The sequence below is a fragment of the Aspergillus saccharolyticus genome, assembly GCF_003184585.1.
Source record: "Aspergillus saccharolyticus JOP 1030-1 unplaced genomic scaffold BP01scaffold_12, whole genome shotgun sequence".
Taxonomy (NCBI): Eukaryota; Fungi; Ascomycota; class Eurotiomycetes; order Eurotiales; family Aspergillaceae; genus Aspergillus; species Aspergillus saccharolyticus.
In genome coordinates this window covers 314,521-339,446 of record NW_020290622.1, presented here as the reverse complement: position 1 = coordinate 339,446, position 24,926 = coordinate 314,521, and the positions used below count along the sequence as shown (strand labels likewise).

Below are 24,926 nucleotides of genomic sequence, written 5' to 3'. Positions count from 1 at the left end.
TTTTGCTATGCTCTCGAAGGCATTTTAAGTGTGGTCAAATTAACAACTTTGGATGAGAAATTCGAGAATTCTATCACTTCAATAGTTACGGATAATAGTTACTTATATATAAATAAACACACCACTTATAACTATGTTGTTGCTGATGTGGTAGATTGCATCTCGAGTAGTTATTGTGCGTATTGTGTATACTTCTCTCTCTTCTTTCTCCCCGGACGGATCAAAGTGGCTCCGACGGAGCTGCACCGCCGCTCATCCCCGAACTTTTTCGGCCCATTTGCCATGGCAGAAGCCCTGAGTAGATTCTTGACCTCGGGACTCGATTCACCACCTGACTGTGAGTGAGGAAGTTGTTCTTCCTCTGTGTCCACTGTCTACGGAACTCCCTTATCACATTTCTCCGCTGCAGTCGGATCTCCTCCATCATGGCAGACTCCTCCAACCCCAAACCCGCGGAGGGTACAGGCTCCGCTCAGCCCGCGGCTTCGAAGAGCGCCTCCAAGCCTGCCAACCCTGCCTTCAGAATGATGGGTACAACAGTCCCTTTCCTAAGCAAACTCGATTTAATACCATAACACTAACAAAGCCGTTCTCACAGGCCTCCCCAACATCAAATTCCGCCTCCCCTCCCGCAACTGGATGATCTTCTGGACCATCACCGGCTCCTTCACCGCGGCCCTGATCTACGACCGGCGGGAGAAACGCCGCGCCCAGCAAAAATGGTGTGACCTTGTGGCGCATCTATCGAAGGAGACACTCCCCGTGGAGCAGATGCGACGAAAGATCACCGTCTTCCTGGCGGCGCCGCCTGGGGACGGGCTGCGCGTCGCCCGCGACCACTTCAAGGAATACGTCAAGCCGATCCTCGTGGCCGCATCGGTTGACTACCAGGTGATTGAGGGCCGGCGCGAGGGCGAGGTGCGCGCGGGGCTGGCCGAGCACATCCGCCGGAACAGACGCCGCGCGGGCGAGCCCAGCACTGTTGTCGAAGAGCCCAGCGCCGAGAGCGTCGTTTACGAGACGCGCACGCGCATTGGCGTCACGGACGAACCCGGCCCCAAGGGTGACCTGGTAATCGGCCGGCACACCTGGAAGGAGTACATTCGGGGTCTGCACGAGGGCTGGCTCGGTCCTCTGGATCCCCCTCCTCCGCCTCCCTCCGCCAGTGAAGACCACCAACCACAAGCCCCCGCATCCGAAGAACAACCCCCCTCCCCCAGCCCCGAAGGCAGCCCAGAATCCTCCGAGACCAAGCCCGACACCCCCTCCTCCGAAGAGAAGAAAGACGACGCCAAAGAGCAAGAGCAGAAAAAGCCTACTGGCCCAACCCCAACCTACCTCCCCACCACCGCCTACGACCTCCAACCCCTCCCGCCCACCCTTCCCTCCACTCTCGACGGCTCCGTCCCCATCCCCTTCCCCCACCTCCTCGGCTTCCTCAACACTCCGATCCGCCTCTACCGCTACCTCAACCGCCGCTACCTCGCCGACGAGATCGGCCGCGACGTCGCCGCCCTCGTCCTCGCCTCCTCCAGCCGTCCCTATTCCGAAACCACTACCACCACCACCACCACCACCTCCTCCGACCCCTCCACTACAGCTGAAACCCTCGAAACCCCCACCCCCGAACAAACCATCGTCCTCATCGACGCCGAACGCGACTGGCACAAATCCGTCCACCGCACGGACGACGCCAACCCGGACAAGGAGCGCGAATGGCTGGATCCCATCGTCCTGGACCCCCGTCTCGCCTCCCGCATGCACCGCTACACCGTGAGCCCCGAGGAGGAGGCCCGCGCGACCCGTATCGCCCACGGGGAGGAGTACATTCTCGGGGAGGAGCGGCCGGCCCCCGTGCCTGTCTGGAAGCGTCTGTGGATCAAGTATGGGTATGGCGAGGACGAGGAGACTCTGAAGCGGAGGCCGATTTTGGGGAACTTGGATAATGAGGATGGAGAGTAAACTCGTCCCCCCCCCCTTCCTTGTTGTCTTTGTCTCTTTTTGAATCATCAACCGCGGAAAATATGGGCTTTGTAATGCACACGCAAACGGTATAGAAGGTTATGTGATAGATTTGTGTGTCATGTGTGCGATGATGTGTGTGTGAGAGAGGGTGTGTGGCTGAGACAGGTTGATGTCTGGCACAGTATATAGATCTCATTGCGGTGGATGTCATGATTGTCTTGTATTTGGTACCTTAGAGAAGAAGGGGGAGCGTTCTTGTTAATATGCTTGGCCCGCTCCATCTGTCATCCTTTGTTATGTTTCGATTGTTTTGTTCGCATGGGAAATGTCGCTACTCTGGTTGTACTTTTATTTAGCTTCGTTTGTGGTAGAGGTGTATATTACCGATTTTCTCTAGAGATGTTAGATTAGTACTAGTTCTGGTATTTGGGTGTAAACGTAAAATGCTGCTCTCGGGTTCGACTCCCGAACGAATCTTTGTGTTTAATGCTGCTGGAGGAGTGATGCTCAAATCGTAAAATGCCTCCTTGAGTCGGTTTAGCTAGACTTCCACAGCCATCCCCGCCAGACCGATTTGGGAACATTTGAAAACTTTCTCTTTTATACTTTCTAGCTAGATTTGCCTTTTTCTGTTTCTCTTGCTCTCTCACCCCTGACCCTAGTGAAAGGGTAAGGCAAGGTGAATCACGACTCCGGCCATCCCTTCCACAAGTACACAGGTATACCAAGTACACAGGTATACCTCAAACACACAGCTATAGCTATGCCGGGGCTAGCACCCGATACATACAAAACCCCGAAGATCTTGCTTCCCAGTTTTCGAAAGATGGCACATGAGATAAATGATAGCAGAGGACGAGCCCGAAAAGCCCCGGTTGCTTCAAGCAGGTCGTGGTACGTTTCTCATTCATCCAACAGTTCACAACCTAAAAGCTGACGCGGTTCAACGACTTCTATTCCAGACGGAAGACCGACGACTCGGGCCACTTGCTGCTGGCCTTCTGGGCGTAGGCAGTCTTAGCGGCCTGCTCGCTTCCCCACTCATTCAGCAGCTCCAGACCGGCGAGGGCGGCGTCGATGGTGATGTTGGCGGAGTCGAGGGTAGCGGTGAGCTCATTTTCACATTGCGATTTGCTGTCGGGCTTCTGCAGCTGCCGGTTGGTAAGACCGGCCTGGATGTGAGGGACACTATCCTTGTGAGTGGTGAGGAAGGACTCGTTCCACTCTTCCAGGTTCTGGGATTTGGGGAGCAGGGCCTCGAATTCGGCGTTAACAGCCTCGGCCACCTGGGCGGGGAGGGGCTCGGACAAGCCATCCAGGGCTTTGCGGAGACGGAGAAGTTGGGTGTGGAGAGTGGGGTTGGAGGCGTCGATCGCGTGAGCAGCAGTAAGGCACTTCAGGGCGAGTGCGTATTTACCTGTGCAATTCCAAGATTAGTGGTCGTGAACAGAGGAAAATGTGGCGGGGGGGGGGGGGGGACAGCGGGTATTACCTCTTCTAAGGTACACCTCAAATCCAAGAGTCTGAGCCTCAATGCTCTTGGGGCTGAGATCCAACAAGGGCGTCAGGAACTTCATCGCCTCCTTGAGCGGGTCTTGAGTTGCGACCAGCTGGGTGCCAAGCGGATCCGGGTCCTCCTTCTTGGCCTCTCCGTCGGCGCTCTTGCCGGTGCTGGCCGCCTTTCTCGCCTCGCGCTTCTCGGCTTCCAGCTTCTCCAGGCGTTGCTGCTCCTTCTTGGCCTTCTTGAGGGCCTTCTTGCGCTCGTTCTCATCCTCACCAGCACTGTTGACAGCCATCGGTCCGTGAGCCAGATCCGGCTGGTCATGCAGGAGCAGGTAAGACTTGATGGCCGAGAAAGCCACCCGGGTGTAGAAGGGGTGTTCACGCAGGCGATCCTCCCAACGGACCATGTCCACGTACGCGCGGATCATGCCCTTGCGCAACGAGAAGCTGTGGAAGTCGAACTGGTCTTCTTGCCAGGTGTCGAAGATGTTGTAGACGGCGTGGAAGCGCTTCAGGGCGAGGCCGAGCTTCCTCTGGCGCAAGTAGGCCTCACCATCCTCCGTCAAGTACCACACACACTGCATCTCATGCAGATCGCCCAACGCGCCGCCGACGGTCTCATTGCGGGTGAATTTGCTCATATTATCGAGACCCTTGTCGTTGTTGTTGTTGCGGAGTTGGTACTTAGCAGCCTTGGAGTTGATGTAACGGTCCTTCTCGTCCAGCAGGCGGGCCTTCTCCATCTCCTCGGCCGCCTTCTCCAGGTTCCCGTGGTGCTTCCATATCCGTGCCTTGGTCATCTGGTACTCCACAGCCTTGGGCGACAGCTCGATGGCCTTGTTGACGTGTTCCATGGCCTTGGTCAGGTCACGGCTGAGGTGGTAGTTGTAGTGCTGAGCGAGGAAGTAGTGGGAAGAGGAGAGGAACTCGGTGCTGTCCTTGTCGGCTTGACCCTCAGCGGAACCGTTGGTCTGAGGGGGAGTCGAGACGTAACCCTCGACCAACTCCTGAACGGTATCCCGCTTGGCCACGTTAGAGTAGAGGGCCTTGATGTTGGCGAAAAGCGAGGGCACGCCCTTCTTGAGCGAGCGCTGTAAGTATGCATCGGCAGCCTGCTTGAAGTCGTCGCCTTCGAGGAAGTCCAAGGGAATCCGGCGAGCGGCGTCACCACGGGGGGCCTTATCCACCCAAGAATCGTACATAGCCTTCAAAGCCTTAGGGTCATCCTTGGAAAGACCCTTGGCCCGGACCAAAGCGTCGTAGTAGTTTGAGTTCTCCGGGTTTCTCTCCAAAAGAGTCGTGTAGGCGGCCTCGGCCTCGGCCTTGCGGTCCAGGCGCAAGAGGTAGTCCGCCTTCATCTCCAGCACGGCCTGCACATCGGCACACCTGCGTCCGACCTTCTCCAGATGCTCCAATGCCTCCTCAAGCTTGCCAGCCTCAGCCATGATTGTGTTCTTATACAGCACAGCCTCGGAGTGCTCCATGTCGGAGGTGGGCGGCGGGGTCTTCAGCGTCTCCTCGTACGTCGTGAGCACCTTCTCGGCCTCCTCCAGATCGCCAGACAGATGGTGCGCAATCGCGAGCGCAGTCCAGTTCTGTCGGAAACCGGGGCGGGCCTGCAGCATAGTCGTCCGGCTCTGTATGTAACCTTGGTAATCCCGCATCTGCATCTGGAGGAGCGCAAGGTCACGCTGGATGGGCTGCGACTCGGGCTCGATTCTGAGCGCGAAGCGGTACGCCTTAATAGCCTCCTCATAGTTCTTCGCTGCACGGTACAGCAGCCCGTAGACGTGCCAGCAGATATGCGACCTCATATCATTCTTGAGAGCCTCCTTGGCCAGCACAAAAGCCTCCTCCAACTGGCCCATGTTGCTCATGATCAGAGCCTTCATCGCCAGGGTATCGCCATGGTTGGGGTTCTTTTTCAGGATCTGTTCGGCGGTCTTGATGCCTAGATTTTGGCAATATGAGCAATGGGTTAGCTGCTTTGCACTCAAATGCTATCCCACATGCGAAAGTGGGCAAACGTGTGATCATAATGGAGGGGTTTCAGAACTGCACCTTTCTTGTGTTGCTTGTTCTCATAATGACGGACCACTTGGCGGAACAAGGCCGCATCCTTGGAGCTCAATGGTTGTGGCATGGTGCGTGTGGGTGACAGGTGGAGGGTGCAGTGCAAAGACTTGCCAGATGACTGTGTGCGGAAGACGGAAGCTGGGCTGATGGTGCGCGGGGAGGGGGGAGAGAGACACAGGCCCTCGAATGACGATTGCTTAGGCAGCGATAAGCTCTGGCCGACTTTGACTACAACAAGAAGGAAAAAGGAAGACTTTTAACAACCAAATACAAGACCAAAGAGAAACAATAATGCGCCGTTTGGAATTTCACTGAGCAAATTTCTATGCAAGATGCCACCAATAGCCAGCCAATATCAAGGTTCTCTCCCGACCGCCGTCTTTCTCGAGGGCTGCCCGGCAATAGTCAAAATGATTATCCGAAGCGCCGCTTGCGTGCATATGCAACACTGCTTGCTTCTGATTCTCCAGGGCTGTTGACTGACATTGGATGGACTCAATTGGAACAATTGAACTGAGTGAAGAACGCCGTTTTATGCTATTGTTTACAGGGTCATTTATGTACATAAGTTTGAACATGGTCAAGTAACCAGCTTTGAGGGCCCGAGTCCGTCCGGCCTTCCGATGAAGTAGAACACTCCCAAGCCAATGTCCATCCACCATAAAGCCAGAACAGTGTTAAGGCTACTGCTGAGATGGTTTCTGCCTTGTTTCACGCCATTTGTTCAGCGCTTCTTCCCAGTTCTCCGATGAACTCTCGCATCTCTCAGTCACGAGACCCCAAGTCCGCGCACGAATGATGTCTTCGACGCTTCTCTGGTACCGGACGAGGTGTGCTAAGGACTCCGTGCGTGGTTCCCGGGGGAAGAACCGCGCAGAGTAAGGATCAAGTCGTTCGTCTACCACTCGCTCACGGTCCTTGGCCGACTCGACTTCACGCAGCAGAAGGTCCGGATCCTCTGGGTCAGGGCTCGTTGCCACCCCAGCGCAATAACTGAGCACGTCTGACCGGGCCTGCCAGGAGGGAAATAGCACTTTATCCTTGAAACTTGCGCAGGCTGCCGGGTCGATTGTCCTCTCCGCCGCGGGGTCTATCTGGCGGGCGGCCGTTGAGGAGGGGTCAAAGCCGTCCCGTGCCGGTGTATATAGTGCATTCAGATTTTGCGTAATCGAGTCATCTATCGTCGACCGTGAGAGCCGTAGGAATTCTATATAAAATTGCGAACCTCCGTCAGCACCCGTGCATGCTGTTGCACACCGTGTGGCGAGAAGCTACATACCTCGAAGTGCCCTTTCATTGAAACAGAATTTGGGCGTCAAAGCAGGGGTCGCGGTTGACGTTGGGTGAGACATTTTGCGACCCTCTACTTTACCAGCCTCCCCGATCGACGCACGATTCTCGGCCCAAAATAAATCCACTTTGTATGTTGGGGATGCGATGCAGCGGCCGTCTGCGTGTGGCGATGCCGTTCGTGGGTGGCGATAACAGCGAGATGAGATGCTCGCTTGGCGGATGAAGACCTGGTCGTTATTAATGTGCTCGAAGTGACTATAAGCACCTCAAATAATCTTCCTGAAAAAGTTCAAGCCGTCTCAAGAAGCAAACACTTGTGAGCATAAGCAAGGGCCTGAAGTGATGAAGTGGGAATAATGCGCATGAGGGCCGGCCCGCGCGCCGTCTAGACCATCAGCAGCAGCACCGGCAGCAGCAGCAGCTTACTGCCGGAACAGGTTAGCAATCCTCAATCACGGGACTACGTGCTTCCTTGACGCGTTGCTGTCACACTTTCACTGGACACTAAATTCGCATCGATTTCGACGGAGAAATTTACTTTCGGCTCAATAAACCTATATTTACCCCTACAATTGCCTGTTCTCGATACTGAAAACCATTGATAAGCCCAATTCGTTGATATACACCCCGTCGTTCTGCCATGCCTGAGCTAGCGGAAGTTTCGCGCATCGTCCATTTCATCCGCCACCATTTGGTAGGCAAGACCCTTACAAAGGTGTCAGCGCAACATGATGACATTGTCTTCGGTAAAGTCGGAACAACGGCCGCTGAGTTCCAGAAAGCAATGGAGGGAAAGAAGGTGGTTGGCGCCGGACAGCAGGGTAAATATTTCTGGATCACCATGTCGACGCCTCCCCATGCGGTGATGCATTTTGGCATGGCGGGCTGGCTCAAGATTCGTGATGCCGATACGTACTACTACCGAACCGACAAACCCGAAGATAAAGAGTGGCCGCCCAAGTACTGGAAGTTCTTGCTAGAAACAGACGATGATCCTAAGGCCGAGGCCGCTTTCGTGGATCCCCGCCGTCTAGCTCGCATTCGGCTTGTCGATTGTCCTGCCGACGAGATCCGCAAATATAGCCCATTGAAGGAGAATGGTCCGGATCCAGTCACCGATAAGGATACCGTGACTGAGGATTGGCTCGGAAAGAAACTTAGAAGCAAAAAAGTCCCCGTTAAGGCCCTTTTGCTCGATCAGGCTAATATTAGCGGTATTGGAAACTGGATGGGGTACGTGTATGGCCTCGCAGCTCCTAAATACATTTTACTGATCAGGCTCTAGTGATGAGATCTTGTATCACGCAAAGATACATCCAGAGCAGTATAGTAACACCCTGAGCGATGACCAGATCAAGGAGCTCCACACCGCTATGCACTATGTATGCTCGACGTCAGTGGAACTGCTAGCCGACTCAGAGAAGTTCCCAGAGCATTGGTTGTTCAAGCATCGATGGAGCAAGGGCAAGAAGAATGTCCCATCTGTTCTGCCCAACGGAGCTAAGATCACTTTCCTCACCGTGGGCGGTAGAACAAGTGCCGTGGTACCTAGTGTGCAGAAAAAAACTGGTCCAGTGGCAAAAGAAATCGATACCGAGAGTAGCGATAGCCCGAAAGGCAACTCCAAGCGAAAAAGGGAGTCGGCAGTAAAGGAAGAAGAGGATGGAGTACCATTCAGCGAAGATGAATCCAAGGCGAAAGTGAGTGCCTCCAAAAGACAAAGCAAGAAAGCCATCAAGACCGAAGAGGAGGAAGATGTCAAGCCCTCGGAACCAGCCCCTTCAACTAGACGGCGATCGGCAAGGGTGAGAAAGTGATTTGATTAGGAGTTTTACATCCATCGTTGCACTTGCATCAATGATAAATCATTGCATCAAGTTCGAATGGGGTCCAGCTCTGGTGTTTACATATCTGAATCTTCGGTCTCGAACTTCTTCTTCATCCCTCATACCTTCATCCCATGCAGCCTTCCTCTAAAGACATCGAAATTTCCATTGCCCTGCGAGAGTGTCTTTGCATCGTCTAGAATCGCAAAGACAATTTTCTCCCACCAGCCCTGGAATTCTGGTTCCTGCAAGACCTCGGCCCAGCAATCAGCAACTTCAACATTTGGGTTCCCGAAGGCGCCACAACCTAGTGCCCCGAGAACAATTCTGCGGTGTTTCCTATGAGCGGCGATTCGAAGAACCATCCTCATTTTGTTTTTCATCCCCGCACGCATCCGAGGATCCTTATACTTAGGCGGATCGTGTCTGTGGTCCAGTTCAGGGTTCTCGATAGCAGCCACGCTGATCACGCTCACCACGGGGAAGAGATGGGGTTCCTGGAGGTTCATCATCTCATGGCCCTGGTCAAAGCTTTTGCGGAAGATAACAACAGTCGGCGAATAAATAGCACCGAGGAACCTTAGAGGATAATAACGACGTTTGAGAGTTGAGCTTAAACTACTTCGGTAGCAGAGCGCCTCCTCTTGAGCAAGGGCCCCGTTTAGCCATCCCCCGCCAGGCCTCTTCGCGTTGGCCATGTTGAGTATACAAACATGTCTTGCGTTGGTCTGATTGTAGGGTTGCAAGGAAGGATCAAGTCCGGTAGCGACATCGAAAGAATCGCCGAATGTTATTTCAACCTCGGTTGTCAGCCTTGGGCTCAAATCGGGGTCAAGGGCTTCAGTATCGGACCCATGGCATAGTTGTCCGATAGGAGGTGCGTCGGGGCGCAACGATAGGATTCCCGGGAGGAGTTCGTTTGTTTCTTCTGCGATCAATCGCAAGATCTCCTTTCGCGATAGTTGGCGGTGATGCGCCGTAGCCCGGGGCCGCCTCCCCCTCACCGGCCGGAAATAACTAGTAATTGGATTGGACTGCATCTGGGGACTGCTTCCCGGGACTTCTGTGGGCATTCTGAGGTCAAAGGGTGTATTTGGTAGTTCTCTGTATGAATCTGTCCTATGCGTCATATAGTCAGATCCTTAGGCAACAAGGCGTGTTCAGTGGCTGATGCCTTGTGTTGGAACCGGCAGAACGATCAGAGAGCGATAAGATAAATCGGAATAGCAGGCGGTGAGCTTATCATCGCCGATCGCGGGGCGGCCAAAATCATTTGCTTTCCAAAGTCGGCTTCGTCGCCACGCCGATGACAAAGCATTGATTCTGAGTTATTGTCACAATCACTTTCAACTCAGGTCCTCTCAACACTCCCTTTGATTCTTCGAGACTCACTTATCTCGCGCTTGCCCTCGGCTTAAAGCTTGAGCTCTTGCAGCCTCAGAATCAACAAGCACCACCCTCACTCCAATCTTAAGCAGCCGCGGTCCCTAGATTCAATCCACTGCGTCGGCCTCCGGCGTCTACCACAATGAGTGCGATTCTCTCTGCAGATGACCTCAACGACTTCATTTCCCCTGGTGTTGCATGCATTAAGCCAGTTGAAACGCTCCCCAAGAAAGAGGAATCGAACTCTGATGTACGTGCGCAAGCAATGCTATCTTTCCCACCACCCCGCTCGTCCAATTATAGGCCTCTAATTCATAATTGTATAGAATCCTTATGAAGTGACCAAAGAAGACAAGATTCAGCCTGAGAACTTGCCTCCAGCTCAAATCTCTCTGACGGACTGCCTCGCGTGTTCCGGATGTGTCACCTCCGCAGAAGCAGTGCTCATTTCGCTGCAGTCACACGCGGAGGTCCTCAACACCCTTGACACATACCCCGAATTGTCCTTGAGTGGCGATGACAATCATAGCGACGAGGGTCGGATATTTGTCGCAAGTGTCAGTCCGCAAGTAAGAGCCAGCCTAGCGGCAACCTACGGAATAGCAGAGAAGGATGCGGACAACATGATTCATCAGTTCTTGAGCGGCCCTCAGGGACTACGGGCTGGAGGAGCGAAGAACAGCGGATTCTCTTGGGTTGTTGACACCAATGTTATGCGGGAAGCGGTCCTATCCCTTACTGCGGACGAGGTCAGCGACTCACTGGCCGCAGCTTCATCCGCTGGATCGTCATTACCGAAACGCCCGATTTTGTCTTCCGCATGTCCCGGGTGGATCTGTTATGCCGAGAAGACGCATCCCTTCATCCTTCCCCATCTGTCACGTCTCAAGTCGCCCCAGGCACTCACCGGGACCTTCTTGAAGACGGTGCTCAGCAAGTCTTTGGGAATCCCAACGTCTCGCATCTGGCATTTGGCTATCATGCCATGCTTCGATAAAAAACTCGAAGCCAGCAGAGAAGAACTCACAGATGCAGCTTGGTCACCTGTCACTTCAGAGTCTACGACACCCATTCGCGACGTGGACTGCGTCATCACCACGCGCGAACTCCTATCATTGGCATCCTCTCGAGGCATATCTTTACCTAGCCTACCTCTTACTCCTTTTTCTCAGCCTCAATTCCCGGACCCGGTCTTGAACGACTTCCTCTTCTCCAAGCGCCACTTGATGCAGAATGTTACGACAGGGACTTCTGGGGGTTATCTCTATCATGTTCTCCAACACTTTCAATCACGAAACCCTGGTAGCCAGATCGAGATCCAACGAGGAAGAAATGCAGACGTTGTGGAATACTTCCTAATGTCGCCCGAACACCAACCCATCATGAAAGCTGCCCGTTACTATGGCTTCAGAAACATCCAGAATCTTGTCCGTAAACTCAAGCCGGCACGGGTGTCCCGACTCCCTGGCGCGAAGACAGCAAATGGAGCCGTGGGAGGCACTAGACGGCAGCCAATGGCACGGAACGCTGTATCAGGCGGATCGGGCTCGGACTATGCATATGTGGAAGTCATGGCGTGTCCCGGGGGCTGTACGAATGGCGGGGGACAGATCCGTATTGAAGATGCCAGAGAGGCCACATCCAGCACACAGACCGAGGCACTTGAGGCAGCATCGAAACCCTCGCCGCATGAGCAACGCGCCTGGCTTGCGCGAGTAGATGAGGCCTATTTCTCTGCCGAGTCAGATTCGGAAAGTGAGGTCAATCCTCAACCACAGCCCCGGTCCCTCGCGGAACAAGAGGCCAGGGTTCATAATGCTATGAGCCACTGGTCAACTTTCATGGGTGTGCCTCTTTCGAAATTGGTATATACCACTTACCGTGAGGTTGAGAGCGACGTTGGCAAGCCACAGGGCCCACCAGATGCCACTCGCGTGGTCGAGTTGGCCGGGAAGATCGGTGGTGGCTGGTGATTTCTTATATTATTTGATGACATATACCCTGTGATGATTGCATATATGGTTTCTGTATGGTTGCATTGGCTGCGCGGTCATGAATACTATAGATAGACAATTGATTCAGACTTTTCTGACGGTTCCTGACCATCACTATTTCACTCATCTAACACGCGACAATGAGTATACAAGTAACATCAACAGTACTCATGACCAACAGGTACTACTGTACTTCTCACTCAAAGCCTCTCCCGAGTCCCTACAAGAAGCCAAATGAAGGTAACTTAACTCCACAGATAAACCAACGATAGCAGCCGCCTAACCCAAACAAGCTAGCCCGTACCGCGCGAACCCAGCACCCAGCTATCAGCTGACTAACCCACCATCCATCCTCCCGCGCCGCCGCAAAAAGTTCCGCCATATTCTTTCGATCTATTCCAGAACAAACCATCCACCAACACCTCAACTTCACCTCACGCAATTGGAAGAACCTCTCGACGCACACATTTCCCTCTTCCACAACTACCCTCCCACCTCCTCAATCTTTTCAAGCCACCAACAAAAACAAAAATGTCCCGCGAAGCCTACCAAGTCCCCTCCAACCTTGGCGGCTCCCAGAACGCCTTCGGCGGCGCCGACACCGGTGCTAGCGGCGGCGCTGCCTCTCTCGACGGCCCGATGGTGGCCTACCTATGCGGCGAGTGCAACTCGCGGGTCTCGTTGAAGCGCGGCGACCAGATCCGGTGCAAGGAGTGCGGACATCGGGTTTTGTATAAGGAGCGGACGAAGAGGTTTGTTTCCCCCCGGCCTCATTTACCCCCCGGCATCTCTGGATGCGCTTGGGGGGAGCTGTTGAATGGGATGGCATGCTGACTTCTGTGGTTGTGTAGAATGGTTCAGTTTGAGGCGCGGTGATTTGGGGTTAATCCAGGGTCTAGCGGGATTTGATCTGCGGCGGGGTGGGAGGTGATGAGGTTGTTTATATGCTAGAGACTGTCCAGGGGATGGGGATCCAGGGGGGGTGACGGGGTGGGGGTTCATACCCCCGTTACGAATGATGTGCATTATCTTGTGGTGTTTGGAGTTCTTCAAACTTTTCTTTGCGTTGTCCTTTGCCGTGGTGGGAGCTGTTGTGGCTGGGCGGGCGAGGTTCTTTGTCTACGACGGTTTCTGGCTGATGCGCCAGTCTGGACGAGCAACAGGAATCGAAGGCGCTGTGCTCTCGCCATCTACTATGGTCAAGCTGCTTTGTGCATAATTGTGCCTAGTCTGAGGTCTGAAAATATATCCCATACCATCGGCCTTCGTACCATGTGCTATCTCATGCTATGCACATATCATGTTAAAAGCAGACCGTCTGATTTGCCCAGCAACAACCATACGAATCGAAACGCCTCTCAATCAATCCCCAATGGTTTTATGTAGAAGAAGCGGGTCGAGATAGCCCAGATATATAACGCGGAGATACTTATTATCTACTGGCTTCTTCAGAGCTTGTTTGTCACTTCAATGAAGTGCTCGAAGCTCTTGAGAGCGGCGCCGCTCTCAATGCACCAGCGCGCCCGGCGCACACCTTCCTTCCAGCGTCCGCCGCCGGGCCCACGCTCGGTGATCACCTGACCGTCATCCCCGGGGCCCATGTTGCTGGTGTCCGCCTCGCAGATCCCGGAAGTGACCAGTAGGGCGGCCACGTTCTGGAGCACGAAGCTGAGGATGGGGTCGTCACGGGGCAGTTCGTTACGCAGGATGCTCATGAGTTTCTGGGCGTTGTCCTTGGGCATCTTCTTCCCGAAGACCTCCGTCAGCGGGTAGGCCTTGAGTCCAAAATCGGACGGGTGCAGCTGGAACGTTTGCATCTTGACTAGAGTGCGGGGGTTCTGGTCCTCGTCACAGGAGCACTCCTCGTCCTCGTTCTCCGGCTGCTTGTACGCGGCGTTGGGATACTCCGACAAGCTCCAGCAGTTTGTAGGGCCGGCGCAGCTGATCTCATCCAGGTCTTCCGCTCCGCAAACCACCAACGCCTTCTTGCATCCGTTCTGGCGGAGCGCCTCCACAAAGACCGGACCCAAGCTCTGGTAAGCCACGCCGACGACGCGGGCCTCAATGGCCCAATCAACCGGGTTGGCCAGGGGTCCCATCAGATTGAAAATTGTCCGAAGGCCCAGGCCACGTCGCACAGTGTCCGCGTACCTCATGCCGTGGTGGAAGTTGGGCGCGAATAGGAATGAGTAATTGGTTGCGGAGTACACCTGACTCAGATTCTGGGCGTTGATGGCCTCGATTCTCGGAGGGATGGGTGCCACGGCTTGCAAGACATCGGCGGAACCCGAGAAAGACGTTTGTGCCCGGTTGCCATGCTTTGCTGTGAGGAGAAGGGGAGAGGCAATAATGGAGGAGGTGGTGGAGATGTTGAAGGTAGAGTGAGAGTCACCACCAGTTCCGACAATGTCGCACTATAGCTCGAGCGGAAGTCAGAGACTCTGAGACTAGTGCTATAATCATCCAAATTGGGTCGCGTAGACATGACTTACCAGACCACCCTTGTAGTCACCTTCCTTCTTACCGCGGGACTTCATAGCCGCCTTGAGAGCGGCCTTGTCCACCTGGACAGCGGCTTCTCTCATGCGGTGGGAGCACTTGGCAATAACCTCCGCATCTTTGTCGAGTCCCGTAGAGTGCAAAAGCGTCAGAAGCGCAGCAGTTTGAATTTGCGACAAGCCATCCTCGAAAATCAAAGCAAAAGCCGCGGCAATCTCGGTCGCGGCGACCTGAACCTCTGTAGCGGGGTAGGCGAGTCTCTTCAGGAGGGGCGCGATGGACACCTGTCCCGTCCTAGTTTCTTGATGCGGAGCAGCCATGATCCTGCGAAAGATAAAGTCCTTAGTAGTTGGAGCTGAATCCTTCCAGAAACTGTGAAATAAGGGGTATAGAACGAAATGCAACCAGACAATGGGATGGAGGGGAAGAGAAAGAGTCATTCGGAGCCCTCCGGCGCTGCGCAAGCAAACTTGCAGAATCTCACCGCCCGCGACTCCGTCTAACCCCTTCGGGACGGGCAAGATTTCGTGCCATATTTTCGCCAGTCCGCGATCCTCTCCCCAGACAATTGTGCTTGACGCCGGCCGTTGTCAATTCCACCGGGCTTGGAGATACTGTGTTCCATACCTGTCTCGCCTACCGTGTCCTTTTTTCTCAGTACTCCATTTCTCCTTTCACACCCTCCGACCTCCTCTCACTACCATCACAATGCCTCCCCGGGTCCGTGTCTCCAGCGGCCGGCTTGCCCAGCCATTCCGACGCCAAAGACTCTGCCAGTATGAAATGGCCATTGCAGCCCGATACGCCAGCACGGCGACGACTCCGGCCGCCACACACGAACAGATGACGCGCTCGTTCGCTCCGATTGCCCACTATCCCTCCTCCCAGCCCCCGTCACACCGCAAACCGGAGTACCGGCGCTCGCAGCTGCTGCGGCAATACACGTCGATGATCCGCACAGCGCCGCTGATGGTGTTCCTGCAGCACGACAATCTGCAGTCGGTGGAGTGGACGGCGATCCGCCGGGAGCTGGCGCAGGCGATGCGCAAGGTCGACGAGAAGATCGCGGCCGAGGGCCGCAGCGCGCCCGCCCTGGCGCCGCACATCAAGGTGCAGATCGTGCAGACCCGGATCTTCGAGGTGGCGCTGCGCATCGTCGAGTACTTTCGGCCCACGACGACGGCCGCCGCGGCGACCCCGAGCGCCGTCGACCCGGTCACGCCGACCTCCGCCGAGATCCCGCTGGACGATGCGGCCTTCGCCCACGACCTGTCCCGCGCCGCCCACGACGCCGTCCGCCCCATGAGGGGCAAGCACGAGCTGACCCCGTTGCTGGTCGGCCCCATCGCCGTCCTCACCATCCCCCAGGTCTCGCCGGAGCACCTCAAGGCCGCCCTCACCATCCTGGCCCCCAAGATCGTCGGCCTCCCCGCCCCGACCCGCAAGGCCAACCCGGGCTGGCATGAGGTCCCCGTGCAGAACGGCCTGAGCAAGCTGTCGCTGATCGCCGCCCGCATGGACGGCCAGGTCATGGACGTCGAGCAGTCCAAGTGGGTCAGCAGCATCGAGGGCGGTATGGATGGTCTGCGGTCACAGCTGGTCACCGCTCTGCAGAGTATCGGCTCCAGCATCACCAGTACCCTCGAGGGGGCGGGTAAGAGCCTGTACTTCACGCTGGAGAGTCGCAGGAGTGTTCTGGAGGAGGAGCAGAAGGGCCCCGAGGAGAAGAAGGACGAGTCCGCTTGAAAGGGTCGATGATTGCCAGTGCTTTTCGTAGGGGTTTTCTAAGGGTTCTTTTTTCTGTGTATAATAACACCATGTGTACTTTTCTTGTCGCTTGTTCTCAACCCATTTTAGCATATGAGACCAATTTCAGGTCGGAGTCTACAGCTCTAGGATACAATGACTTTCCTTTCTTGAATATATCTGTTGTGTTACGTGGGTGTTAGTCGCATTGCCCTTCGAGGTATGGTGTCACTTTTTGTGTGGAGATTGCGGCATAGTGAATTGGCTTTCTAGCCGTCGTGACGCGCTTGTTTTGCTGCATTCTCGCGAAGATTCCCTCCCATCCTACCAATCATCCACATGTGCCAACCGCCTCTCCCTCAGCCGGGCATTCATTCCCACGATACACCGCACCAGGTCCCAATCCCCATCCAACCCCACCCAATCTGTCACCATGATCCCCGTAGACCAATCCCCATCCCCAGTCCCATGCCTCCGACACAGATAGTCAACCATAGCCGGATTGACCTTGGCGGCGATCTTCTCCGGCCACGTGCCAACCTTCCAGAAGTTACTCGCGCTCAGGAAATTAATGTAGAAAGGGTGCTCGCGAGTGGCGGCGGCATCGGGCAGCACGCCGAACGGATAGCAGGTGCCGCTGGCGCGCTGGCACTGGTCGCGGACGTACTGAATCTTCTGGTCGATGTTTTGGGTCAACAGGACCTCGTAGAAGTCCTGGATGCAGAGCTGGCCGCTGGGGCAGGTGGCGTCGGCGCAGTTGTCGGCCCAGCCGCTGGCGTCGATGCCCCAGCCGTGGCCGTCGTGGAGCTCCTTGAGGCTGTCTTGAATGTTGAAGCGGCGCAGCAGCACGACCTTGCCGCGGGCCTCGCCGAGGGTGGGGATTTTCGGGTCGGTGTACCACCTGCTTTGTAGGGTGGTGTAGTGGTCGCTAAGAATCCGGCTGAGCTGCTCGTCGGTGTGAGTGCCGGGCCCTTCCCGCTTCAGCGAGATGATCACTGTTTCCGAGGGGTTCTCGGACAAAAACTCGTCGACTTCGTGCATCAGGTCCCGGAAGTACTTGCTGCCGGTTAACGAGATGGGGAAGACGCTGTGCACCAGGATGAGCTCGTCTTTCGCGGGGTCGTCCGGGTATTGTGGCTGGACGCGGATGTCGAAGAAGCGCACTCCGTTGCGCAGCTGCTCGCGCGGACTGACGGCTTGACAGCGCACTGAGGGCGCCGCGACATGGCAGGTCGGCGAGTTGTGAGTGCCCGGGATGGAGAGGGAGGAGAGCAGCACGTCGCCGTCCAGTTCGCGCATCCAGGCTTCGAGGTGTGCGGATGAGAAGATGGTCAGATGTGATTCTGGAGTGATGAAGATGCCCGTCAGGCGGAATTTGGGGTTGTCGCTCATCGCCTTCATGGTGGCTGACTCGGTGGTCGGCACGGGGGTCTGCAGCTGGTGCTCCTCGCCCTCAACCTCGAAGATCCAGCGCAGTCGTTCCCTTTTTGACTCCAGGAACGCGCGGATTTCGGTTCTGACCGTTTCGAAGGGCGCGATCTCGAAGTCGGCCTCATTGTGCGTGAACGGGGTGGTGTCATCGTGGATGGCGGCGACGGGAGTGGTGGCGCGGGTGACGTTGGTCAGCACGCGGGTGAAATTCTTTGCGAAGGTTTGCACCCCGTCGAAGGAGCGCTCCGGGGCGCGAAAACGCTCGATGCGCTTGAGTAGGATGGGTGTGGATGTGACATTGCGGATGGTGAGGCGTTCGGCGACCATCTTGCCGTGTGTAGTCGCTCAAGCGTGGTGAGATGGCGCTCGATATTGGGGGGGGGGATGTGACTGCACCAAGGTAATTGAGACGAGTCACTCAGTGGCACACAAAGAGAGAAAGTTCTGCGATTGTTGTGATTTAGAGAGAAACTTTCGGATAGGGCTGAGGCTGCGTACGAGTCAAGAAATACGAATCCCTAGGTATCAGCCAGTCTCAGGGCCAGACCATCGGGCCGCAGCTTATTATTGGCAGTGGCTGCTAGTAGCGCTGAAGGGGACTCTTCAGCTAAAGCAGCAATTGATGGGTTTGGCGCCAATCGAAGGCAAAACTCTCGATCCACCGCACCCGGAAACCTCAAGTGTGCCAAGGGTCAGCAGCCCACGATCCAACATCCATACCTGGGTGTCCCTGGATGCTTCCACTATTCGACAAGTGAGGTGCTGCCATGACCCATGATCGGCATGGGGTCGTAAGCCTAATCCGTAACCCGATCCACCGATATATAAAGAGCACGGACCGTGGTGGGGAAGAGAACATACTAAAGATCTGGAGCATACTCAAAGGCGAAGTTTCTAAGGCGGACCTGGAGAATCTTCTGGTCGATGAAGTAGTAGCCAGGTCGACTTAGCAGCCTCCGAGTATCAGCTTCAGGCAGCGCAATTGACATTACTCCATGTTCGTTGCCAGATAGGAAGGGAATGAGGGGAGGAAGCCCGACACGCTAGGGGACTTGTTCATGAAGCGTCACACATGAGTGAGATGTTTCAAAAGAGCTCCCTTATAAGCCAGAAGAAAGTCACAATAGAAAACTTGGTATTGGATAATACTCTACCTGTTGGTTGTTCGTAGCATCGAATACTCCCTTCGAATGCACGATACACCGGAGATACGCCGGCCCGGAGCCAGTGCGGAGAAGCGGAGAAGAAATCACGTGTGATGACGCCGAGCGTCGGTTATCGTCGGCGGCGTCTCCGCGTTTACTTACTCCCCCCATCATTCTTCATGCAGCGGGGACGCTGCTGGGGGCTTCTCTTTCTGTAATCCATTTCTCTTTCGCTCCTGTGCTGGTCTCTTCCTCAAAATACCATGAACATGCTACGGTGCAGCGGAGGCCTTTCCCGGGCTCTTCGCCGTCAACATCCACGGGCCCTTCCGAACTATACACTGCCCATTCCTCGTCGACTATTTCATGGAGCCGCGCCCTTGTGGGGAGTTAAATCGCAAGTGCTAAAGGATGTCGGCGAGGGTATGCTTTCCCAATCATTTCTCATAGCATGATCTATATGTGTTGCGTCACCCAGCTTGGATCAATTGTTTACCAGGGTCTCCGCAGGGATTACGGAGGTCCAGATCATCCAATGGTACGTTGAAGAAGGGGCACGTATCGAGGAATGGAAGCCGCTATGTCAATACCAATCCGATAAGGCAGTCGACGATGTGAGTGCCTGTGATCTGCATCCCTACCTTGACTTCATCCTAATCTCTATAGATCACGTCTAGATACGAAGGCGTGGTCAAGAAGCTTCACTTTCAAGCCGACGACACAGTCCCGACAGGCAAGGTAGATTCATACCAACCCTAACTACCTACTGATGCATACTGAGATATACTACACAGGCACTATGCGATATTGAAGTCGAGGACGGAAAATACCCTGACGACAGCCCGCCTAAACCCACCCCGGAGCCCATGATCGCAACACCTGAGCCACCCAATCCGCAACCCACACAACCCCAGCAAACCCAACAGGCTTCTCAACCTCTACAACCGCAGGTCAGCATCAGTGTCCCGAAATCAATCCATGCAACTCTCGCAACCCCAGCAGTCAGAGGGCTGCTAAAAACCCTGAATGTCAATATCGAGGAGGTTCAAGGCACAGGCAAGGATGGCCGGGTTTTGAAAGAGGATGTACAGCGGTTCGCTATGAGGCGTGACTCTGGAGTCACTGCAAGGTCCACAGCGCTGGAAGAGTCGCAAGCTGAAACAGCAGTCAAATTATCACCAATCCAGTCCCAAATGTTCAAGACCATGACCCGCTCTCTCACCATCCCTCATCTGCTGTTCGCAGACGAGCTCAACATCAACGCCGTCAACTCCATGAGAAGGAAGCTTGCAGCCGACTGCAAAGATCCAAAGAAGATTACCTTCTTGTCGTTTGTCGTCAAGGCAGTATCGCTTGCGCTCAACGAGTACCCCCTTCTTAATGCAAGGGTTGACGCAACCAACCCAGACAAGCCACAAATCATCATGCGCTCTAAGCATAACATTGGCATTGCAATGGACACCCCGCAAGGGCTGATTGTTCCTAACATCAAAGACGTCGCTAATCGCTCGATCTTGGATGTAGCATCAGAGTTGACGCGACTCAGTGCTCTGGGCAGGGAAGGGAAGATAACACCTGCCGACCTCAGCGGTGGTACTATCACTGTCTCTAACATTGGGAACATTGGCGGTACTTATGTCGCACCGGTACTCGTTCCGACGGAAGTGGCAATTATGGGTATCGGGAAGGTCAGGACTCTACCTGTCTTCGACGAAGCAGGCCAAGTCACGAAAGGGGAGCTCGTCAACTTTAGCTGGAGTGCTGATCATCGCGTGGTGGATGGCGCGACCATGGCACGGATGGCGAATAGAGTGCGGGAGCTGGTTGAGAGCCCTGAACAAATGCTTGTGAGCCTGCAGTAGCATAGAGAGAGTTTGTATCCAGTCAGCGTCAAAGAACAGCCCCTATCTTGTCTTTCAGCTTCCTTTTACGAAGGGGCTCAGCGTTTCAGAAACCCATGGTTAGCGATGTTGATGCGAGAATTGTAATAATGAATGGACATGATTATAAGCACTTCTCTTTTGACACGTCGAGCTATAGCCTCGATTTCGAAGTTCATCAATGATAGCATGAGCTATGTTCGCGCAATTGACCCAAGCTGTAGATTAGCTTGGATGCCTTCTTGACCTGCCATTCCGATCAGTATATGGTGGCAACGTCAATAACAAGTTATCAGCCAACTGCACGCAGGAGTGACCACCCCCCCGCCCCCCCCATTGTAGTATATTGATCTCTGCTCCCTTCATCAGGTAAAGGACCATTGGACCTGTTTGGTATGGTCAATAAACTTCGCAAAGCAATCAAAACATTCCACACTCCTCGTACCTCCAAATCTCTCTTCCAATCCTCTCAGCTTAAAGTTCATCAAAACCGCAACGAACTTGTAAAGAGTAGCAAAGCACCACCTCTACCTCGCATGACGGCCATGTCCAGTGCGATTTTCTGGCACCGAACACTGATGCCAGCACGTGGGATTTCACCTCTAGTCTGCGGAGATTCTAAGGCCGTGGCAGGTGGCTTTTCAAAGCATGTCGCGCACCCTATCTTCTCGTGCTAGGTTCCTTGGCCGCGTTTAAACCGCACAATGACTCCCACAGTGACGCGAAGGCACCCACCGTAATGACATCGGTGGAGTCTTCATCCGGCTCAGGTAGCCTGTAATGAGTGAGGTGGTGGCTGCTAATTGCTTTTACTCGTGGCCAGACAATGATTATCGAGTGCAAGTATTCGTCATATTCCATTGACTTGGGATGATACGCTTTAAAAATATAGGACCGTAAATCATAAACCACTACCACAAACCCCTGTGCCGGATGCTCTGCGCAAAAGACTAAATGCAGCAATCGCAGTGCTTATATCGACAGCATGACGCCTTTAGTCTGACGTTAACATGGAAGTGAAACTGGCTCTAAAAATCATCGACTGCCACCTTCGCATTCGCCGCATCCTGCTCGTCGGCGATGATGTCTGCAGGAATCCGGTCTGGCGTCGTGTTGACCAGCATGATCATAGGCAGTAAGGCAGCGCCGAGAAGACCAAATGTTACGCCGCTAAGAACGGAACAAGTCAATATTGGTCAAACCTAGAGACATGAGGAGAGGTGATGCGGTACATACAAGCCAATGAGCGGGCTGCTCGTCGTTTGGGTGTTCATCCCGTAGGAAATCGCTTGGCCGACCGCTTCGATGCATCGGAATGCTGCGCCGTTGCGGACGTTCTCTGTAGCATGGTCAGTAATTCTGGAGTGGAACATCGTCACAGAAGATTTGCGATGCAAACTCACCCTGCGCGTCGGTCGCAAAAGACGACAGAAGCCAATACATGTACGACTGCGACAGTGGGCCGGTGGTCTGCACGAAGAAGTACGGCAGGAAGGCGGACGGGTATAGACTGTCGCTCCAGTCGATGGTTCCCGGGTCGTGGCGGTTGAATTTGACCTGCATGATGATGGACCAGATATACACGCCCACGTTGAGGATGACGACAGTGTAGAGGCCGATTTGCGCACGGCGGCGCTGGCTGACGCCCTTCATGTCTAGGATGAAGCCGAGCCCGAAACAGCCGATGCTGGAAGACAGGTGAGCTGATCAGCTTCGGTGCGCGACGTGATATAATTGGTATGTGCACACTTACATGCAGAAGAATGGCGAGATGAGAGAGGAAAGGGCGCGGGCGCGGACGGAAAAGTAAATGGACAGGTAGGTGCTCCAGGTGCCGCTGTATAGCACGATCAGCTTTGCTCAGTTACTTCGGTCGAAGACTTTTTAAGGTCGCTTACGAGTAGAAGAACGACCACAGTGCCCAAAGAGCTGAAAGCGCAATGAGTTTTGAGGTCACTGTCTTGGCAATGCGTCTGAGTTCCATCTTGCTGGACAGGGTCTCTGCTGTGACGATCCTGGTACCATCCGATCGAATGACATGCTCAAAGGGAGTAATCAGAAGAGCAAACGGCAGGCTTAGATTTCAAAGTTAGCAGGACGAGCGAGTTACAAGAGTGTGGAAGAATACTCACGCAATGCACTCGATGATCACAAAAGCAATGAAAGTATCAGGAGTGACTCCTCCGTCTACTCCGTCCTGGTGGTTCTTTGCCAAGCTAAGATTCAGTCAGCACCCCATATCCCTGGCAACTGACGAAGGAAGATCTTACTTGATCGCTCCCCCCACCAATTGTCCCAAATTCCGCGATACAATCCACAGTGCCAGATACTTTCCTCGTGCACCGGACGGCGCTAATGTCATGATGGCACCAGCCTCCGCGACATACCAGCAAGCAGTACCGATGCCACCGATGGCACCGCTGAGAATGAGATACCATTGATTGCCGAATTTGCTGTTGCAGTAGTATGCGGACCCTTGGATGGGGAAGGACAGAGAGCCGATGACCAATGCCCACTTGACTCCGATCTTATTGACAATGGGACCGCCCAAGAAACAGACTGTGGACTCGCATTCGTTTTGTTAGCCAATCCGACGCTCACACTGGGAAGCAGACATCGATTCGTAACATACCAACAGCCAGCAGAGCGTATCTGATGGCATTGGAAATATTCGACACTTGCGGACTGGCAAGACCACCACCACCAAGACCTGCACTTCGTCAGCGGCACATTCAATGTCAACACGAGGACGGTCATGGGGGCTCTCACCGGTGATCGCATCTGACATAGCCGGTCCACAGAACGCTTGTACACTGAGTAGCATCATCTGCGTCAAACTATGACACCACACTCGTTTCCACCATGGCAGAAGAGGTTCGCTTGTGCCCGTCAAGGTAGGAGGAACAGGCTCCTCGTGTGTGTTGGGGACAATAGCTTTTGTGTCGGTCATTGTGACAAAGTGTCTGTATGACTCCTACCGCCGGTATAGTGACGCTTAGAGGAAGAGAAAGAAACTGAACATGACCACCGGGACCCGAGGCAGGAAGGGAATTTAAGGTCTTGTTGGAAATCATTTCGGCTATACGAGATAGCATATTCGCCACCGCCTTCTCCTCCTCCTTCCGACAAGACAAGAGATTGGGCTTATCATGGGAACCTCTCGGAGTCAAGATAGCAGCAGTGGGTCAACTACCCCGTGGGGTGCGGACTGAGCATGGGAAGGTCCACGCGCAATGAAGCCTCTAGTAGTTTAGCCTCTGCTTGGCTGATTGGTGGCTTTATCGTCATAGTTATCGCTTATCGGCCCGAGATCCTGATAAACGAACCAAAAGAGGCCGGAAGGTCCACGCGCAGGGGCACGACAGATAAAGTGATTATGACCTGCTGATTCTAATATCAGAGCTAAGCTTAAGTTTCTTTGATGTAATAAACTTTATGCCCACCTTGGCTGCCCGCTTGGGTCCTATCTCTATATCTGAGGGAATTGATATCTGAGGCCGACATCGTACTGCTGCTGTCTGGCTTGTTAGCCACGCTACCCCAACGGACAACTGCGATAGTTAAGTGACGAGATATCACTCTTCACCGAGAGCCATCATATTCAGGTCAATCACATGTTGACAGGATCCGTTAAGGGGAGGGTTTGGTGAGACGGCACTGCTTGTCAACCGTCCTTCGTTCCGCTACAAGCAATTGACCCTGCCGTCATACCCTTGATCTATGCCTATGGTGCTGGCTAATAGTGAATGTTGAGTAGGCAATCGAAGACGAGACAGGTCTTAATTCCAATTGTTGATCATAACCAAGTTCGATCTTTATTTACCCGTGGTAATGACAGTGGTTTCGAACGGGATCATGTTATAAAGTGAGTACCGTATCGCTCATACTGACGTACAAATTGCTTGGACTATGTCACATCAACATGTGAAAAATAATTCAAGAAAAAGCGTGCTTCTACAGGATGAATCTTGAGCTTCCGTCAGCTGAGCATACTCAAAAGCATCGTCGCATTCTTCGTCTTCCTGAACGCTGTGCTGCTTTCGAGACGCACAGAAAGAGGTTCAGAGTCATTGGGAGAGTGCTGGTATGAGAAGAGAACTGCTCTTCCCCCGACATTTTCCGCCACTTTTCCGCGGAGTTGCCGAGCTGTGCTGAATGGTTTCTTATTCGGCGTCACTGTGC

The 24,926-nt window shown here is 54.2% G+C and overlaps 12 protein-coding genes across 12 annotated transcripts; 6 read left to right on the top strand and 6 right to left on the bottom strand.

The window, feature by feature from the left end:
- Positions 1-304: 304 nt before the first annotated feature.
- BP01DRAFT_317808 (Tim22-complex subunit TIM54) lies at positions 305-2,330 on the top strand. Its single transcript, XM_025572618.1, has 2 exons — positions 305-531; positions 599-2,330. Exons 1-2 carry the CDS (start codon positions 426-428, stop codon positions 1,960-1,962), a joined length of 1,470 nt encoding a protein of 489 aa, XP_025431920.1. The 5' UTR covers positions 305-425; the 3' UTR covers positions 1,963-2,330.
- A 116-nt stretch (positions 2,331-2,446) lies between these two features.
- Positions 2,447-5,855, bottom strand: BP01DRAFT_339225 (peptide alpha-N-acetyltransferase complex A subunit NAT1). Its single transcript, XM_025573354.1, has 3 exons — positions 5,530-5,855; positions 3,458-5,419; positions 2,447-3,382 (listed from the first exon to the last, which is right to left on the bottom strand). Exons 1-3 carry the CDS (start codon positions 5,609-5,611, stop codon positions 2,919-2,921), a joined length of 2,508 nt encoding a protein of 835 aa, XP_025431919.1. The 5' UTR covers positions 5,612-5,855; the 3' UTR covers positions 2,447-2,918.
- Positions 5,856-6,057: 202 nt separating this feature from the next.
- Positions 6,058-7,179, bottom strand: BP01DRAFT_317800 (MIX23 family protein). The gene is made up of 2 exons (XM_025572617.1): positions 6,824-7,179; positions 6,058-6,751 (listed from the first exon to the last, which is right to left on the bottom strand). The coding sequence occupies exons 1-2, from the start codon at positions 6,894-6,896 to the stop codon at positions 6,228-6,230; spliced, it is 597 nt and encodes a 198-aa protein (XP_025431918.1). The 5' UTR covers positions 6,897-7,179; the 3' UTR covers positions 6,058-6,227.
- A 298-nt stretch (positions 7,180-7,477) lies between these two features.
- On the top strand, positions 7,478-8,654 carry BP01DRAFT_295195 (putative formamidopyrimidine-DNA glycosylase; the record flags this gene model as incomplete). The annotated part of the gene is made up of 2 exons (XM_025571808.1): positions 7,478-8,070; positions 8,123-8,654. The coding sequence occupies 2 exons, from the start codon at positions 7,478-7,480 to the stop codon at positions 8,652-8,654; spliced, it is 1,125 nt and encodes a 374-aa protein (XP_025431917.1).
- A 128-nt stretch (positions 8,655-8,782) lies between these two features.
- BP01DRAFT_373418 (uncharacterized protein) lies at positions 8,783-9,703 on the bottom strand (the record flags this gene model as incomplete). Its single annotated transcript, XM_025576785.1, has 1 exon — positions 8,783-9,703. One exon carries the CDS (start codon positions 9,701-9,703, stop codon positions 8,783-8,785), a length of 921 nt encoding a protein of 306 aa, XP_025431916.1.
- A 292-nt stretch (positions 9,704-9,995) lies between these two features.
- Positions 9,996-12,131, top strand: nar1 (iron-sulfur cluster assembly protein NAR1). The gene is made up of 2 exons (XM_025579139.1): positions 9,996-10,299; positions 10,376-12,131. The coding sequence occupies exons 1-2, from the start codon at positions 10,192-10,194 to the stop codon at positions 12,020-12,022; spliced, it is 1,755 nt and encodes a 584-aa protein (XP_025431915.1). The 5' UTR covers positions 9,996-10,191; the 3' UTR covers positions 12,023-12,131.
- A 294-nt stretch (positions 12,132-12,425) lies between these two features.
- BP01DRAFT_356129 (Rpo12/RPC10 RNA polymerase subunit family protein) lies at positions 12,426-13,364 on the top strand. Its single transcript, XM_025574871.1, has 2 exons — positions 12,426-12,795; positions 12,895-13,364. The coding sequence occupies exons 1-2, from the start codon at positions 12,575-12,577 to the stop codon at positions 12,917-12,919; spliced, it is 246 nt and encodes an 81-aa protein (XP_025431914.1). The 5' UTR covers positions 12,426-12,574; the 3' UTR covers positions 12,920-13,364.
- A 127-nt stretch (positions 13,365-13,491) lies between these two features.
- Positions 13,492-14,862, bottom strand: BP01DRAFT_295077 (anthranilate phosphoribosyltransferase; the record flags this gene model as incomplete). The annotated part of the gene is made up of 2 exons (XM_025571800.1): positions 13,492-14,457; positions 14,536-14,862. The coding sequence occupies 2 exons, from the start codon at positions 14,860-14,862 to the stop codon at positions 13,492-13,494; spliced, it is 1,293 nt and encodes a 430-aa protein (XP_025431913.1).
- Positions 14,863-15,101: 239 nt separating this feature from the next.
- Positions 15,102-16,448, top strand: BP01DRAFT_356127 (mitochondrial 54S ribosomal protein uL10m). The gene has a single exon (XM_025574870.1). It carries the CDS (start codon positions 15,326-15,328, stop codon positions 16,286-16,288), a length of 963 nt encoding a protein of 320 aa, XP_025431912.1. The 5' UTR covers positions 15,102-15,325; the 3' UTR covers positions 16,289-16,448.
- Positions 16,449-16,450: 2 nt separating this feature from the next.
- On the bottom strand, positions 16,451-18,247 carry BP01DRAFT_32162 (phosphatidylinositol-specific phospholipase C). Its single transcript, XM_025572736.1, has 2 exons — positions 18,218-18,247; positions 16,451-18,163 (listed from the first exon to the last, which is right to left on the bottom strand). Exon 2 carries the CDS (start codon positions 18,044-18,046, stop codon positions 16,613-16,615), a length of 1,434 nt encoding a protein of 477 aa, XP_025431911.1. The 5' UTR covers positions 18,047-18,163; positions 18,218-18,247; the 3' UTR covers positions 16,451-16,612.
- An 808-nt stretch (positions 18,248-19,055) lies between these two features.
- BP01DRAFT_356125 (putative 2-oxo acid dehydrogenases acyltransferase) lies at positions 19,056-20,874 on the top strand. Its single transcript, XM_025574869.1, has 4 exons — positions 19,056-19,287; positions 19,375-19,478; positions 19,531-19,602; positions 19,659-20,874. The coding sequence occupies exons 1-4, from the start codon at positions 19,128-19,130 to the stop codon at positions 20,724-20,726; spliced, it is 1,404 nt and encodes a 467-aa protein (XP_025431910.1). The 5' UTR covers positions 19,056-19,127; the 3' UTR covers positions 20,727-20,874.
- Positions 20,875-21,608: 734 nt separating this feature from the next.
- Positions 21,609-23,941, bottom strand: BP01DRAFT_415422 (MFS general substrate transporter). Its single transcript, XM_025579138.1, has 9 exons — positions 23,514-23,941; positions 23,377-23,454; positions 23,015-23,303; positions 22,877-22,960; positions 22,643-22,819; positions 22,498-22,581; positions 22,148-22,431; positions 21,981-22,083; positions 21,609-21,914 (listed from the first exon to the last, which is right to left on the bottom strand). The coding sequence occupies exons 1-9, from the start codon at positions 23,692-23,694 to the stop codon at positions 21,773-21,775; spliced, it is 1,422 nt and encodes a 473-aa protein (XP_025431909.1). The 5' UTR covers positions 23,695-23,941; the 3' UTR covers positions 21,609-21,772.
- Positions 23,942-24,926: the final 985 nt, after the last annotated feature.